The sequence below is a fragment of the Pan troglodytes genome, chromosome 8 (genome assembly GCF_028858775.2).
Source record: "Pan troglodytes isolate AG18354 chromosome 8, NHGRI_mPanTro3-v2.0_pri, whole genome shotgun sequence".
Lineage (NCBI taxonomy): Eukaryota > Metazoa > Chordata > Mammalia > Primates > Hominidae > Pan > Pan troglodytes.
Window position 1 is genome coordinate 41191071 of NC_072406.2, and position 17249 is coordinate 41208319.

Sequence of the window (17249 nt, forward strand, 5' to 3'; positions counted from 1 at the left end):
AATATATGGTCCTGGATATTTGCAAGAGATGGGTCCTGGATGCAGCTCTACCCTTGCTGATGGTCTATACCATTCCCTAGTTCATGTGAATTCTGATATCCTTCTATTTCCACCCTCATAAACAATGAATTTCCATCCCACAGATATGTGTATTTGTCAGTTTTCACATACCTGAGACTGGGTAATTTATAAAGAAAAAGAGATTTAATGGACTCACAGTTCCATGTGGCTGGGGAAGCATCACAATCATGGCAGAGGCGAAAGGCACATCTTACATCGTGGTAAGCAAGAGAGGATAAGAGCCAAGCATAAGGGGTTTCCCTTTAAAAAACCATCAGCTCTTATGAGACTTATTCACTACCATGAGAAGAGTATGAGGGAAACCACCCCCATGATTCGATTATCTCCCGCAGGGTCCTTCCCACAACACGTATGAATTAAGGGAGCTACAATTCAAGATGAGATTTGGATGGGGACACAGCTAAACCATATCAATATGAGACTTCTCAGGCATTCTCTCAGTATCATCTTCCCTCTGATACTTCTAAAGTCTCATGCTCACCGTTTTTATTATTCTTCGTTTCTATTTAGGCGTTTTTCTTTTAAAAAGCATCCTCAGCTAACACCCTAGAGGATCACCATATTTCCTTTTTAGTGACAAGCTCCCAGCCTACATATACTTGCACTGTAGCCAGATACCCCAAGGTGGCTGAATCTGTCACAGAGACTGTATTACTCAAACTTCCTCTTTATAAGTATATTTTTTCCTAGTCCAAAGAGGTCTATGTATTTAAAATTGTGTTGTGATTTACAACCTGCCCCCAAACTTTTTTTTTAAGAGACAGGGTCTCTGTCATCCAGACTGGAGCATAGTAGTGTGATCTCAGCTCACTGCAGCCTTGACCTCCCGGGCTCACGCAATCCTCCCACATCAGACTCTTGAGTGGCTAGGACTGCAGGCATACACTACTATGCCTGGCTAATTTTTAATTTTTTTTTTTTTTGAGAGAGGGCCTTGCTGTGCTGCCCAGACTGGTCTTGAACTCCTGGCCTCGGATTACAGGTGTGAACCACTGCACTCAGCCCATTTAAACACACACACACACACACACACGATCACACGATAACAACTATGAAAATTCTGTACTAGAATAAAATCAAGTCTTGTGTTCACTCAGTTCTAAACCACATTCTAACAGCTTCAACTGCAGGCAGAAGAGCATAAAACCAAAGCGATTTTGATTCACTCTACCACAAATCTTTTCATACAAATTCCTTCAGCTCTACCAAGATTTACGTACAAAAGCTGAAGGCTTCTATCCTCCAAGCTTAAATAGACACGCTTGGAATACAGTTAAGCGGTTTATTCCAGCTGTTTAAAGCTCCAGTCCCAAGAACCTGCCTCCTGAAAGTATTGTAGACTTTACATACTTGAAAACGAATAGAATGGGTCAGTCAAAGGACACACTTGAGGTCTGTGTCTGATAAAAGTTGGGGGTGGGAGGAACTATTAAGACATTGAGAATGTACTAGAGGTATGTAATAAAACTAATTTTGAAAATACATTTTACAGCAATTACTGGAAAACATTTAGAATAGTACATGTGTTATTGTGCTATCTAAATACTAGCAACATGAGTTTATTCGCTCCACTGTTTTTATGAAATCAGATATCAATACCCTCCGCTATGCTTTCTAACCACTTAGTATTGACATATACTTTGAAAAACAGCCTCAGCTTAAAACTCAAGCCAGTGTAACTAAGAATTTGTTTTATGCATTAGTTTCATTCTTTTAATAGAAATAACAACCATCTCTGTAGTTCCTTTTTGGTCTTTAGCGTGCTACGATAATTAACTTTTTCCTCAATACTTAATAATGCCTACTTAAATTTGTCTAACCCCATTATATAACTACCAAAAAACTCAGATCTTCGCTATTTTATTTGAAACTCACAAACAACCCTGTAAACAGATATTATAACTTTAATTTTATAGGTAAGGAAGCTGAGATAGTAGCTATTTGTAAATACATACAAATGAATATGCATCCATTGTTTGGAGGCATGCTTATTTAATGATTAAAGGATGATGATGACACCTCAAATATATTTTATTCCTTCTATCAAAAGGTCAACTCAATCTAAATAAACCCATAGCTATCCAACTTCCACACAGTCAACATAAAAATATTTTTATGATTGTATTACCAAGGCATAAACGTCATCAGTTATAATCCCAAGACCATGCCTAATAAATCCCCAGAGGGCAACTATTATTTAGAGCACAAGGATGCCTTGGAAATTACACTGTTATGAAAAAATAAAGAAATGAACAAATAAACATGGTCTTTAAATGTACTGCTAGGGAAATGCTACATATCAACACTTCCATTTCTTAAGAATTGTCAGTGCTGCAAGTACACAAATTTCAGTAAATTTGACAAAAAAAAATATATAGGAATTCTGTTCTGAAAAGCAATTGCAACTCAGAAATTGCTCATTTTCTAATACTCTATATCAATTAAAAGCCTCTTATCATGACAGGCAGCCATAACAAATTTAGCTGAATTTAAAAATATAGGTCCAGTTATCATTGAGTCACTGGTTTCTACCTCCTCATAAACTCCAGAAAGACTCTAAATTTCTTTCAGCTTGAGTTAGATGAGAGAAAATGCAATTCATATTTCCAGAAGCACAAGTGGCATATTTTCCAGTAAGCTTCTTGTTCTCATTTTACTATTTTAGGAGTTCTGATCACTCCCAATGTTGCTGTATGGCCAGACCCGATTTCTGCTGGCTGATCATTTTCATGGCATGATGCTTTACTAAAAGTGTCTCCAAAAACTGTTTTTACTCACATTCGGCTTCAGTGTATTTATATACAAAATACCACTTCAATGGAGTTCTGCCAATAAAAGAAACAGCTTACTAGAATTTCAGTTGACTTTGTTAAAGGAAATTATTTTAAATTAATGTGGCTACTGAACTGCTGCCATCCTTGACCTCAGAAAATAGATTCCTTCTAATTTTTGCTGTGAACATTTATTTAAGTTAAATTCCAGCTCATGAATGTTGACCGTAAAAGAGTCTAAACCTTCCTGCTACTATTTCATATTCTTTCTCTAAACAAGGGGGTGACCACATGGTTGCTACATTAGTATACAGAGCCAGCTCACCACCATTAAGTGAAATCATCTATGTATTTTTGGTAGAATCTTTAACAACTTCCACGCCCGTCGGTGAATGGAACAAGGCAGTTTTGTTTTCAGAGAGCAACAATTTGATCTCTGGTTTACTTGGTGGTGCCCCAAATATTTTTCCATATGCTTTTCGCAAAGAGAATCTGACATCAGCATGGTTTACCTTTACCAATGAATGCAGGCTTTTTTCACCAAACATATCCCAGAGGAAGGTCAGGTCTTCCTGGCTATCCACATGTGGCTGCAGCTGGGCTGGCAGAGCAGCCAACAGCTCATACAGACCTATAAAATGAAAATAAAACACAAAGTGTAATCTTAGAGTGATCTCATTAATTTCGCCTAAGGTGTGTGTAAATGACAGCTGGAACATGCCAATTTTACTGGATTTGTATTCCGGGCCATCAAGCTAAACACTTCTCCAAAGAACCAAAGGGGAATTTTCTGGCTTTTAAATTCCAAAGCAGTGCTATGTATTAACAGACTCATTTTTACCTCTCACAGTTGTCAACATTCTACAGCCCTCCAAGTTTACATAATCCGAGACAGAAAATGTGTACAGGTTTTCAGAAAAAGAAGAAAACGCATACATTCCTTTCCTTAATCATTATTACATTTCCCTCAATCTGAGCCAAAGAGTGAAATGAGTTATGAATAGGAAAAACTTCCTTAGAAGAACAGAGAATTGATAGGGTGGCCCATTAAAAGGGTTTTGTAGGGTCCAAATAGTTCCTAATAACATATAGTTTCAAAAATACTTGCATTATCTAACATCCAAAAGAAAGTCCTACAAAGTACGGGAAAAGAAATCATAAATGGTTCTACATTACTATAGTCAACTATCAAAAAAAAAAAAGCTACGTAGAACTTAGTTTAAAATTGGGGGATGTAAAGCTTATGTAATACCCTCTGAAAGAGTTAAAGTAACAGATGCGGGTTACTCGTGGCGTCCTCATTAGCCACTTCCTAGGGGTAGACAGTAGTGCAGTGTTCCACGGTAGCGTACTACAAAAACCATCCATCTCCATCACAGCCCGTCACACTCCTGTCCAAGAATGTTGCAACAGTGCCTGCCCGAGACTCTTTAGGGAGGTGACCTGGCAGGAGTCAATATCAACTCATAGCACATGTTTCATTTTCCAGTGGGATTACATGAGGTAAAAAGGACAAAATTCCTTTTATTTCTTGTCTGCTGTCTACAAAAACACCAAGACCTCCTGGGACCTACAACACATGGGACTGTTGTTATTTTTGGTCTGAATAAGTGCTGCTGTTCATCACAGGGACAGCTTTACAAGAGATTTAACTAGCAAAGAATAGTAAATTATGGGCTGATGATTCGTATATCTATTATCTTCCTGAAGCATGCTAATTCTGCTTATCAGTGATAACTCACAACCAAAGGCATTAGGTACCACATTGAAAATTAAGATACATAACTTGGGAGATCTGATTAAATTGAAACATGTCTGGGGCCTTATTTGGCCAAAAAAAGGCTAAAACACTCTTTAAAAAAAAAAAAACCTTCTCTCAATTACATTCTGAAGTATTCTTGGTGTTTTACATCTATTCCCTTAAAATCCTGGCATTCTGCCTACACCAGCTCTTATTTACAGTTTAGTAAAATTATTTGTAAGGTATCTCAACCTAACTCAATCTATAATAATACAGGTTTCATTTTATATATGAAAGTAATCAACAATGGCCAAGATCAGTGGTTAAGGTCAGAAGTCAAAATGTGAAATTATGTAAAGAAAGGGTGAAATTTCATTATTTTATTATTGATTTGGGGAGTTGTAAAAATAATTACCTATTCCTTGGTAACATGACTTACAGTTTAATTAAGGAGACTAATTCAACTCTGACATAATTTACATGATAAAAGTTGTCAGGAGGATTAAATGACTCAATACCTTAGAACAGTCCCTGTCACATAAAAAGTACTCAATACATTTCACATGAAACTCAGTAAGTTTTAGCTATTGTCATAATTATTACTGTTATTAATCATATCGTTACTGAAAAAGCAAGTGTGGATCAAACACAGCTAGATTCAAACTCAAAGTCTACACTTAGAGCATTTCACATAACTTAACTGAGCCTTATTTCCCTCATGTGTTTAAAAACAAATGGTAACCTACAGGTGTGGTAAAATCGCATAGCACGGCCAGGCATAATGGCTCACACCCATAATCCCAGCACTTTGGGAGGCCGAGGTGGGCAGATCACTTAAGGTCAGAAGTTCAAGACCAGCCTGGCCAACATGGTGAAAGCCCGTCTCTACTAAAAATACAAAAATTAGCCCAGTGTGGTGGCACACACCTGTCATTTCAGCTACTCAGGAGGCTGAGGCAGGAGAATCACTTGAACCCCGGAGGTGGAGGTTGGAGTTAGCCAAGACCACACCATTGCACTCCAGCTTGGGCAACAGAGTGAAACTCCGTCTCAAAAAAAAAAAAAAAAAAAATGCATAGCACTAAATACGCAAACACGCGGAGACACACACAAATAAGTGCATATAAAATGTGAAATCTGAAAAGGTCAAAGGATTGTACCAATGGCAATTTCCTAGTTGCAAGACTCTATTATAAGTATGCAAGATGCTACCATCGGAAGAAAGTAGCTGAGGGGTACATGAGATCATAACATCAATCTACAATTATCTCAAAATAAAATGCTAACATAAAAAAAATTATGGCAAACACGGTTGTTGTAAGAATTCTATAGAGCAATGCATATGGCAGCATTTAGCCCTGTGGCTGGCACAGCGTAGGCAGTCCGTTGCTTAACATGTCTTCTTCTAGAATGAAAATGTCATTTCAATTCAATGGTTCAAAGTCAAACAATAGCTTAGCTGTATATTGCAATTGGATACAATACCATACTCAGAAATAAAACCACGCTAGTCCTTTACATATGGAAAGTGTTAACTTTACCCAAGTACTGCTTACATTTTGTGGGAATAAGCCATATTATATTTAAGTTTTTATTAAAAATAATTTTTCTGTTAGCAGAAGCTCATAAACCAGAGTTCTCTGGTTTTTACTAGTTTTATGCAATCCTAACTAATATCCCACCACAGTTTGGCACTCTAGTGACAAGAGCCGTACCTTCCCTTCAACCACCACATCTGGTAACCATGACCACAGCAAGAAAAGACAGCACAGTGCCAACCAGAAATTAAAGACATGATTAAAGGAGCCACCAGGCCAGAGCTGTGCACAGTCTCCATGAAGGTAAATAATATAGACAACTACTTCCACTCAAATGAATTATAAGGGCCCTAGAAACCATCTCTGGCCATGCATAAAATGGGGCCTGTGTTTTAACATGTTTTTTAACATACTCCTATACTCAGTTCCTAAAGTTCTAATGGTGAAGAATTTTGTGAAATCCAAATGGTTTGGGTCGTGGAGATTCAAGGGCAAATCATGAGAGTTTAGATAGCAGCAGATATTTTTTAAGAATTTACCTAAATCTACTTGGTCTTTGGGCAAGAACTGAGACAATGAGATACCCTATACTCTGTAGTCATTCAAACTCATTGATTCCAGTAAACAGTTATGGTAGCTATGAATGAAACACTCCTCAAGGCTCTAAAGATCTAAGAAAAATCAGTCACGGCTCCTGTCCTCAGGAGTTGGCAGTGCAGCAGACAAGCACAGGCAGGTTTATTAGTAAGTCCAGGACAAGGTTAGAGTGCTGTGGCAATGGCAAGGGAAGTGGTCAATTCCTGCAAAGGAGGAATTAGACATCAGGAAAGTCTTCAGAAAAGAAGTAAACACTTGAGTTAGGTCTTTGCTGTGGTTTGAATGTGTCCCCTAAAAAGCATGTATCAGAAACTTAAACCCCAATGCAAAAGCATTGGGAGGTGGAGGCCAATGAGAGGTTATGGATAGATTAATGCCATTATGGTAGGAGTGGGCTCATTATCTTGGGAATGGGTTCATTATATGAAGGTGAGTCAGTCTTCTTCTCCCTCTCTTTGCCTTTCTGCCATGGATGACACAGCAAGAAGGCCCTCATCAGATTCTGGTTCCTTGATCTTGGACTTCCTAGCCTCCAGAACTGTGAGCCAATAAAATTCTGTTCATTACAAATTGCCTAGTCTGTGGTATTCTGTTATAGCAGTACAAAACTGACTAAGATCCTCTTTAAAGGCAAAGTTCCTAAGAATCAACATTTACTGAGTTCTCATATTCAGAGTACTATGCTTGTCACTGGAGATACAACTTACAGAATATACGACTATCTCTGCCCCCAGAGGTCTTATCATCTTAGATGACACAGAATATGCCCCAACATAAAGCAATCCTAAATATAAGGCTCTCTTATTTGCCCAAGAAAAGATCCAAAACACATTTTCTTTCAAATAAATACATGAACATTTAGTGTGACAACGAAATACATACCTCATTAATTATTAACATCTGTTTATGTCTAATAATTCAAATATCTAATTGACTTTTATAGATGTTGATAAAATGCTCATGCCTGCTTCTAAAATTTACATTGCAGTTTAGTTAGGAACACATACCTTAAATTACCTATGAGGTAAAATATATTAATTTAGATATTAGGTTTGGGCCCCACTTGCATATTTCATGAAATTGTTTTATTTAAATTATTTATAATAACTTTGTAAATAATTTAAATTTCAGAGTTAAAATATATCATTTTCATTTCTAGATAAGCTATAAGCTGTTTGATATGCAGCATATTTTTGATTATTCGTGAGATGCTATCATGGGAAATCTACATAAAACTGATCGGTTTTTCATTTTTCCTGTAACTGTATAGTTTTTATCTCTACAACAGAACCACTAAGCTACTCTTTAAGTATCTTTAACGTTGGCAAATGTGAGGTCACAACCTTTCCCTAAGGAATAATAATTAAATCTGGCTTAAACTTCTTTGTAACCTTTTTTTCTCCCATTGTCTTGATGAATAGTGTCCTTTTTTAAAAAACAATTCTGTCAGGTGGCCTCTAAAACCATACCCAAAAATTTTGAATTTAGGTTATATGAGAACAATGTGCCTTCTCCATTCAACATATTTTTGAGTAAATGAAATAACAGAAAGTTACCTATAAGAGATTTTGTAAGAACTTGAATATAAAGCAGCTCTCTCTTCTCTGAGAAAGAATTTTAAGGAGGAAAAAAAATCTCACCTTATATTTTGGGTACATGGAATAGACACTGTCAAAGATGCAGGTGAAGCATTTCAATAAAATTATTTCATAAAATTTTCCAGTAAATAAAAAGCAATATTTTTTAATTTGCATATTTTATAACTGAAAAAAAAAGAAAGCACCACAGCAAAACTAAAATATGTCAAGGGTCAGTTGATTGATACGTACAAGAACTGTAATAATTTAAAGATGAGACCAATCATTGAAGGTCATAAAAGGTTATATTGGGGGCTGGGCACAGTGGCTCACTCCTCTCAGCACTTTGGGAGGCCAAGGCAGAAGGACTGCTTGAGTTAGAGACCAAACTGGGCAACATAGTGAGACCCTGTCTATATAAAAAATTTAAGAAATTACCCGGGCATGGTGGTGCACACCTGTAGTCCCAGATACTCAGGAGGCTGAGGCAAGAGAATCACTTGAGCCCAGGAGGTAAAGGTTGCAGTGGTGTGGTGACTATAATCACATCACTTTACTCCAGCCTGGGCATCAGAGTGAGACCCCATCTCAAAAAGAAAAAAAAAATGAAAAAAGAAAGAAAAAGAAAAGGCTATACTGGAACTTGCAGGACTTGAGCTAGGATCTGAAAAAGGAAAACAGAACCTGCAAGGGTACATTCTAGGTTGGAGAACACCCAAGGTGGAAAGGCAGTTATAATCACATAAATCTATAGATTTTTAAGTGCACTAAATTTCCATAAAACTGAAGAAAACACTAGTGATTAATCAAACCCTAATTTCTGCTATGTTTGCATCAGTCATGGTCCAACCTGGAGACAGGAGCTCTGCAGTAATTTGAACAGAGAAGCTTAATATAAATAATTATTACCTATAACAGGGGCTTATCTGTAAAGTCAGAGAGAACTCTAAAGAATACCTAGGACTGAAGGAGATTTTTTCCTGTTATCCAAGGAGAAAACAACCTTGGAAGAGGACTCCCTCCCCAAGGCTAAGACTCAGAGCTCACAGGAGAACGTGTGTTTGCAGCTCACAAGATGGTTGGGTTCCTTGGGCCAAAGATTCTCCATTATCATTGAGCAGGCAAGAAACACCCATCTCCAGGATGCAAGTGGACAAGAAACTGTGCCTGGGACTAACAAGCAGGAAACACTTCTCCAGTATACAGATGGTTTGAGGCTGGCAAGCAGGAAACCATTTTTAGTCCTGGCATAGCAGGACTAAAAAGCCAGAAATATCCAGGGGGTGTATATAACAGTGACAGGAACTGTCAAGCAAACACCCCCTCCAGTACATAGGCAGGGTGAGGCTAGGAAGTTGACCTCTGGGATGCCCACAAGACTCACTGGGAGTCTGCCCATGGGCGTGTCACTAAAACTCAAAGAGGATAAGTACCACTGGATACTCCCACAAGTGCTGTTAGAAATCCTATGAAAGGAGAAAGAAAAAGCAAATAAGAAAACACAAGAATAAGGAAGAGATGCCTCCGCCTCCTCTTGCATTGTCCCATCCAGTGCCCTCATCTGACAAAACTTAACGTCAGGCCAGCAGCAAAAGAGAAATACTTAAAGGGCCTAGCTCTATCTTCATAGAGCAGACAATGAAGTAGGAATTTGGAGCTAAGAGGCAATAAAATGATAACTGGCTCAATCTTCTATATAGAGATTTATGTATGTACATATGAGGCTGATATAGTTTAGGTATGTGTCCCCTCTAAGTCTCATGTTGAATTGTAATCCCAAATTGGGACCTGGTGGAAGGTGACTGGATCATGGGGGTGGATCCCTCATGGCTTGGGGCTGTCCTCAAGACAGTGAGTGAGTTGTAGTGAGATCTGTTTGTTTAAAAGTGTGTGGCACCTCCCCCCACTCACTTCCTTTGCCCCTACTTTCACCATGTGATATACCTGCTCCCCATTCACCTTCCACCATTATTGTAAGCTTCCTGAGGCCTCCTCAGAAGCAGATGCCAGCTCCATGCTCCTGTACAGCCTGCAGAGCCGTGAGCCAATTATACTTCTTTTCTTTATAAATTGCCCAGTCGCAAGTATTCCTCTAGGGCAATGCAAAGAACGACCCAACACAGAGGCCAAGGCAGGAATATCGCTTGAGGCCAGGAGCCTGGGACAAGCCTGGGCAACTTAGAAAGAACCATCAATACCAAAAAAAATTTTTATGTTAGCTGAGCATAGTGGTGTGCGCCTCTATAGCACCAGCTACTTGGGAGGCTGAGGAGGGAGGATCCTTTGAGCCCAGGAGTTCAAGGCTGCAGTGAGCTAGGATTGCACCACTGCACTCCAGCCTGAGTGACGGAATGAAATCCTATCTCCAAAAAAAAAAAAAAAACTATGTGTGTGTCTCTTTCTGGGGGAGAGGAATATTGCCTTTCTGCTTTGTTTTCGATGTTCTTTCTGTTGTTTGGCATTGGAGATACAATGAAAAATATTTAGTGATTAGTGAAAGTAAAGGTTTTTCTAATATAGATTTGAAAGGGAAATACTATTACATCAAAGGCTTGTATTGACAATGTTTGCCTGTCTTCACAATATGCTAAGCCTGACCCCAACAGCTCAGGTGGAGCACTAGGCCAAAGTTCTAAGTTCAACAAATGACAAATAAACAGTCTTGAGATGGTTAATTTTATGTGTTAATTCGACTGAGCTAAGAGATGTCCAGATAGGTGGTAAGACATTATTTCTGGGTATGTCTGCACGGATGTTTCTGAAAGAGATTATCCTTTGAATTGGTAGACTCAAGAAAGAAGATCTGCTCTCACCAACACGGGCAGCATCAGCCAATCTCACTGAGAGTCCAAATAGATCCAAAAGGCAGAGGAAGGGCAAATTCCCCCTCTCTCTTATTGAGCTGGGACACCCATCTTCTCCTGCCCTCAGACATCAGGCTTCCTGGTTCTTGGGCCTTTGTGCTTTGATACTTACTTATACTGCAGCCCTTTCCCTTCCACCCCATAATCTTGGCTCTCAGGCCTTCAGACTCAGATTGAGTTATGCCACCAGCTTTCCTGGTTCTCCAGGTTGCAGATGGCAGATCACTGGACTTCTCGACCTCCATAATCACGTGAGTGAATTCCCATAATAAATCTCCTATAAACACACACACCTATATAAGTCAGTTGGTACAAAAGTAATCACAGTTTTTACTACAATGTCAAAAACTGCAATTACTTTTGCACCAACCTAATATATACCTGTCTCCATGTGTGTACATATGTGTGTGGGGATGTATATTATAATATCTCCTATTGGTTTTGTTTATTTGGAGAACCCAAACACAGCTCTTTTCTATCAAAAGAGCACTCTCTTAATTTCAACTTTCTCATAAATGTATGAAACTTATAAGAGAAGGTCAAGATAGATTGTGGTTTTCTAACATTAAAATAACATAAAACCCCTAAACATGGAAAAACGATAGAAAGTACATAGTGGGCAAAAATTTTAGGGGCTAAGAAAGGTGCTTAAAATTAAAGGAACTAATTGCAAAGACACATAAAGATGTTTTGAGATTTTTAAACAGGTTACCAAAGCCTGCTCTGTGGAAAATAAATGTTGTAACCTATTCTCCCTTTCCAGAGGAATTTTATATGGCAAATTCTGGCTGTATGAAATTATAAAAAGTAATATACTAATGAGAATGCTTTCAGTACAATATAAATACCTCACTCTGTGAGCCGGTTCATTAAGCCATCTCATATGTAAGACCATAATCTTAATTTAACTACACTGACTTATTTATTTGATGGGATTTAAATGTGCTGTAGCTGGCTTCCCTCTATCCACACTATACTAGACGATAAGTACATGTGCCACTTACTTTTTGTTAAAGATAAAAACTATATGCTTTGAGATCACTGAGTTATTTAATTGGACCTAAATAATATGCCGTGATCATCTTCCTGAACCCATGCTACACTGCAGGAGAAACATATGTCACTGTCTCACTGTCTTTTCTTTTTTTTTTAGATGAGGTCTCGCTCTGTCACCCAGGCTAGAGTGCAGTGGCACGGTCACAGCTCACTGCAACCTTGAACCCCTGGGCTCAAAGGACCGTCTCACCTCAGCCTCCCTAGTAGCTGGGACTACAGGAGTACACCACTGCACCTGGTATCATTGTCCTTACAGATAAAGGTATATGTGCTTTCCCCTCTCACGACTTACAATCAGGGTATGTTCTTGGGGCTTTAGTAGCCCTGGGCAACACACTGAGATGGTATGTATTTTACATACACTTTTAGATACTCTGATGCTTTGAGCAACTTCAAGTTGTCTTGCAGTATATTTTTTGCTATATATATATAGAGAGAGAGAGAGAGAATTACTGTAAAACTAAAGTCATGTTTTCTATCAGAATATTATCTTTATATAAGATATATATAACTAACAGCCAGGTGAGTTGACCAAGGATTGGGGAAGGTAGACAACCTGACCTAACTCATAAGGAAATGTATTCACGTTGAGTAAACAATTCACCCAAAGTTATAATTCATTAATCAGAAGATAATTACAAGCTGTCATCATTTTGAATTAATAAGATTGCATTATCTTTTAAGAGTATATAAACCACCAGAGTACATCAGAATACTTTTAACTGAGGAAGATGACGGGCAAGGAGTCCCATATGACAGGAGCAGAGGGAGCAAGAAGAAGAGGGGATATAAGGAAGGATATGGGAGCCCAGATCACACAGGGCCTGGAAGGGCAAACACGGGAAGGAGCTTCACTTTTACTTTAGAGTGAAAGAGCCACTGCAGAGTTTTGTGTAAAGGGGTGATTAGATCTAACTTACATTACAAAAGCATCACTCAGCTAGGCGCAGTGGCTCGCCTATAATCCCAGCACTATGGGAGGCTGAGGCAGGAGGATCATGTGAGCCCAGGAGATCTAGGCTGTAGTGAGCCATGATTGCACCACTGCTCTCTGGCCTGGGCAACAGAATGAGACCCTGTCTCGTAAAAAAAAAATAAATAAATGAGTGAATGAATGCATCACTCTGGCTGCTGAATTGAGAACAGATCGCAGGAAGCCAAGGGCCGAGGCAGACAACTATATGGGAAGATCAAACACAGCAATCCAGGGCAGAAAGTGAGGGTGGCTTGGGCCCATGCAGTAGCCAGGGGAAGTTGTGAGAACTACACAAGTTCAGGTGGATTTTCAAGGAAGAACTTAATATGAATTTCTGTCTGACTGAATGAGGGACATGGGGGAAAAAAAATCAAACATAACTCCAACAGTTTTTGAAGTTGCCATCACCTATAATGGGGAAGTTCAGCCTTAGACATACTGAATTTGGAATGTCGACTGGATACCAGTGGAGATGCAGTGGGCAGTTGAATATGGGGTCAGCACGTCACCAGACTGCTCTGGACTGAAAACTTAATCCCTGGGAATCACTGGCACATGATTTGTACTTAAAGCCATGAGGTAAAATGAGATCCCCAGGAGCATGAGTGTAGACACAGAAGAGAAGAGGAGGCAGGGGACTGCGCCCTGAAGTCTCCAAAGTTAGGTGATGCAGAAGAGAGGAGGGACCAGCAACCACTCCGAGTGCTGTAATCTCACGTCCTAGAAACAGAGTGTCAAGGAAGAATGAACCATCCACTGTGTAAACGCCACTGATAAGCAAGTACAATGAGGAATGAGAACTAAGCGTTGGATTTAGCAATGCGCAGGGTACTGACTACCTTTGGCAGAGTGACAATGTAGAAGACTGAATGAGGAGCACTAAAAAATGGGAAGACAGAGGAGAGAGCAAATACAGACAACTCTTAGAAGGAGCTGGGTTTGGTTTTTTCCTAGAGATAGGGTCCTGCTCTGCCACTCAGGCTGTAGTGCAGTGCCATGATCAGAGCTCAGTGCAGCCTTGACCTCCTGGGCTCAGGTAATCCTCCTGCCTCAGCCTCCCGAGTAGCTGAGAATATAGGCATGCTCCCCTAGATGTGACTAATTTTTAATTTTTTTTGTAGTGACAGGGTCTCGATGTTGCCCCAGGCTGGTCTCAAACTCCTAAACTCAAGCAATCCTCCCACCATAGCCTTCTGAAGACTTGGTTCAACAGAGAATTGATCCTTGTATGGGAAGTGGGGTAAAGAAGTTTTAGCTGGAGCTGTCATTCAGTAGTTGTGAAGGAACAGGGTCAAGTGCGCAGGTGGATTAAATCCAAGAGGGCAGCTCCTCTATGGTCCCACAGAGGAAGGCAGGCAGCAGATGCCCCATGTGGGGCAAATGTGGTTGAGGGAACATGTGATAATTCCCTGAAGATTGTTTCGCTATTTTCAGTAAACTAGGAAACAGGGTTTCATGCTGAGAGTGAGGACGTGGAAGAAAGTGTTTGCATTTAAAAGAGAAGGTTGGGCCGGCTGTGGTGGCTCATGCCTGCAATCCCAGCACTTTGTGAGGCCAAGGCGGGCAGATCAAGAGGTCAGGAGTTCAAGACCAGCCTGGCCAACATGGTGAAACCCTGTTGTAAAAATACAAAAAAATTAGCCAGGTGTGGTGGCACATGCCTGTAACCCCAGCTACTCAGGAGGCTGAGGCAGGAGAATTGCTTGAACCTGGGAGGTGGAGGCTGCAGTGAGCCCAGATCATGCCATTGCACTCCAACCTGGGCGACAGAGTGAGACTCTGTCTCAAAAAAAAAAAAAAAAAAAAAGAGAGAGAGAGAGAGAGAAGGTTGGTCAGAGCCTCTGGGTTTCCCAGAGGGAATGAAGGATCCAGGGAAGTCATAAATTGGTATACATTGTTGGCAATATGAAAATTGAAAGCTTGCATTCTCTTTGATCTGAAATTCACCTTTATTCACTCATTCATTACAGCTCTAGGTGGCCGAGAGCCTGCTATAGTAGGATCCATATCTAACTGTTATCAATGTTTAATCTGGAAGAAAAACCAAAAGGAACAGGAGACAATTACTTTCATTTTTGCCATATATATTTCTACACTGCTTGAGCTTTTACAAGATAAACAGCAGTTTTATAAATTTCCAAATTGCATTTTTATGTAATAATCTGCTGTAAACCTTGTTTTCAGCAGTATAGTTTACAACTTCTCCTCAAATTCTATTCCAGCCACAGTGAATTGTTATTTGCTGTACCCTGAAATTACAACTGTATCCAGGAAACTTTACACCAATTCACCAGATAATTAATTTCCTGATGACTGCTACTGCTGTCATGTTCCCATTCTTCAGGATCCCTGAAACTACCTGAAAGATGAAAGAAGCATGGTAACATACTTACATCAAAGTTTCATTAACAGGTTTAACTTAACACACTTGCCAACATTTCAAGAGGCGTGTTTCGGAAGCTGGCAAGCTCCCAAGTCCCCTCCACACTTCAAAACTCCTCTTGAGCCTTTCTCATCCCTACCCCACAAACACCGAGTGCTTACTATCTATGTGCCAGGCACTATGAAGGGCTGGAGATGCCGTGATGATGAAACCGCCTTTGCAAAATTATAACTGAGGAAATTATGACAGTGAAAGAAATCAGACCTAACTGACTCCATCTTGTTTCTAACCTTTAAGCTGTCCTTGTTTGTTCTTGGGCATAGGCTGAACTAACTTTGGGAAGGGATTCAGTTCATGGTTTGACTCTGAAGCAAAACTGATAATAGCCCTTTCCCAGAAAGACCCCCTTCTTGCCTGGGGACCAGTCCACCTTGCAGTACTAACAAATTAGCTACAAGATTAGAAAGCACAGTGTAGGGGTCATGCAGCCTCTGGTTCCAAGAGTCTGAACCTCTCCACGTGGCTCCTGGGGATAACATCACTATTGAAAAACCTAAGATCAGTGCTTGAGATATTTTGTAGACCCCGCACTCGATGGATCAGCTGACACCACCCAGACAGGTAATCTGGCTCAACCAGTTCTGCCATCTCACCCAGGAACAGAAAACAGCAAGAAAACCTCACTTCAACCGCCTATTATTCCATCTCCAGCCTGACCAATCAGCACTTCTCACTTCCCAAGCCCCTACCCAAATTTCTTTAAATTATCTTTAAAAACTCTGCTCCCCAATGCTCAGGAGATTGATTTGAATAATAATAAAACTCCGGTCTCCTGAACAGCCAGCTCTGTGTGAATTACTCTTTCTCCATTGCAATTCCCCTGTCTTGATAAATCAGTTCTGTCTAGGCAGTGGGCAAGGGGAACCCATTGGGCGATTACAAAGAAGGGAGGAAAAAAAAAATAAAAGCAAACACAAGTTTTTTCCCCAGTGTAGGGTAGCAGCCAGATATCGGTAATCATGAAAATAAATGCAAAGTGACAACTCTGAAAAGCCCTATACAAGAGGAGGTTGTTGCACCAGGAAAAGTATAAGAGAGAGAGATGTGAACAACTCAGGGACAGCGTTCTCGAGGAAGCGACAATTATGCTGGGATCTGAGGGAAGCACAGACATTAACTCGGAGGTGCTGAAGTGAGGAACAGAAAGAGAACCGCACTTACAAAGGCCCTGGGGTAGCATGCTTAGACTCTAGACTCATGCTTAGACTCTAGAGCCATGCGACATAATTACAAATCCCAACTCTGCAACTGGGCATATTGGTAAACATCTCTGTGTATCCATTTTTTATTGTGTAAAACAGGTATAGTCATGCTAACCTTACAGAATTGTTATAAGGGTTAAATGAGTTATTTGTAAAGCTTACAATGATGCCTTGCTTTGCTGAACAACTTATGTAAGCATCTTTTAAATAAAAATAATTCCAAATTAAATGCTAAAACTTATTAAGTTTGTCCAAGCATTAAGGAGGCAGATGACAAAATGTAAGTTTATCCTGCTGGATGCATTAAGGGGAAAAGAAAGCTTTCACAATAGGCAATAAAGACAGGCAACAACAGACCCCAAGTATTGGGTAGAGTGAACTGAGAGATGAGAACTTAAAAATG

The 17249-nt window shown here is 39.8% G+C and overlaps 1 protein-coding gene across 22 annotated transcripts in view; it reads right to left on the reverse strand.

The window, feature by feature from the left end:
- MPP7 (MAGUK p55 scaffold protein 7) overlaps positions 1 to 17249 on the reverse strand; it is a 255744-nt gene that overhangs the window by 148435 nt on the left and 90060 nt on the right. For 16 of the 22 annotated variants that reach the window (XM_507720.7, XM_054660889.2, XM_054660885.2 and 13 more), the window contains one exon: positions 3365 to 3483. In XM_507720.7, coding sequence (XP_507720.3) covers positions 3365 to 3483 — 119 coding nt within the window. The remainder of the gene's footprint in view (positions 1 to 3364; positions 3484 to 17249) is intronic. The other 6 variants (XM_054660897.2, XM_054660898.2, XM_054660901.2 and 3 more) reach the window with 1 other exon arrangement.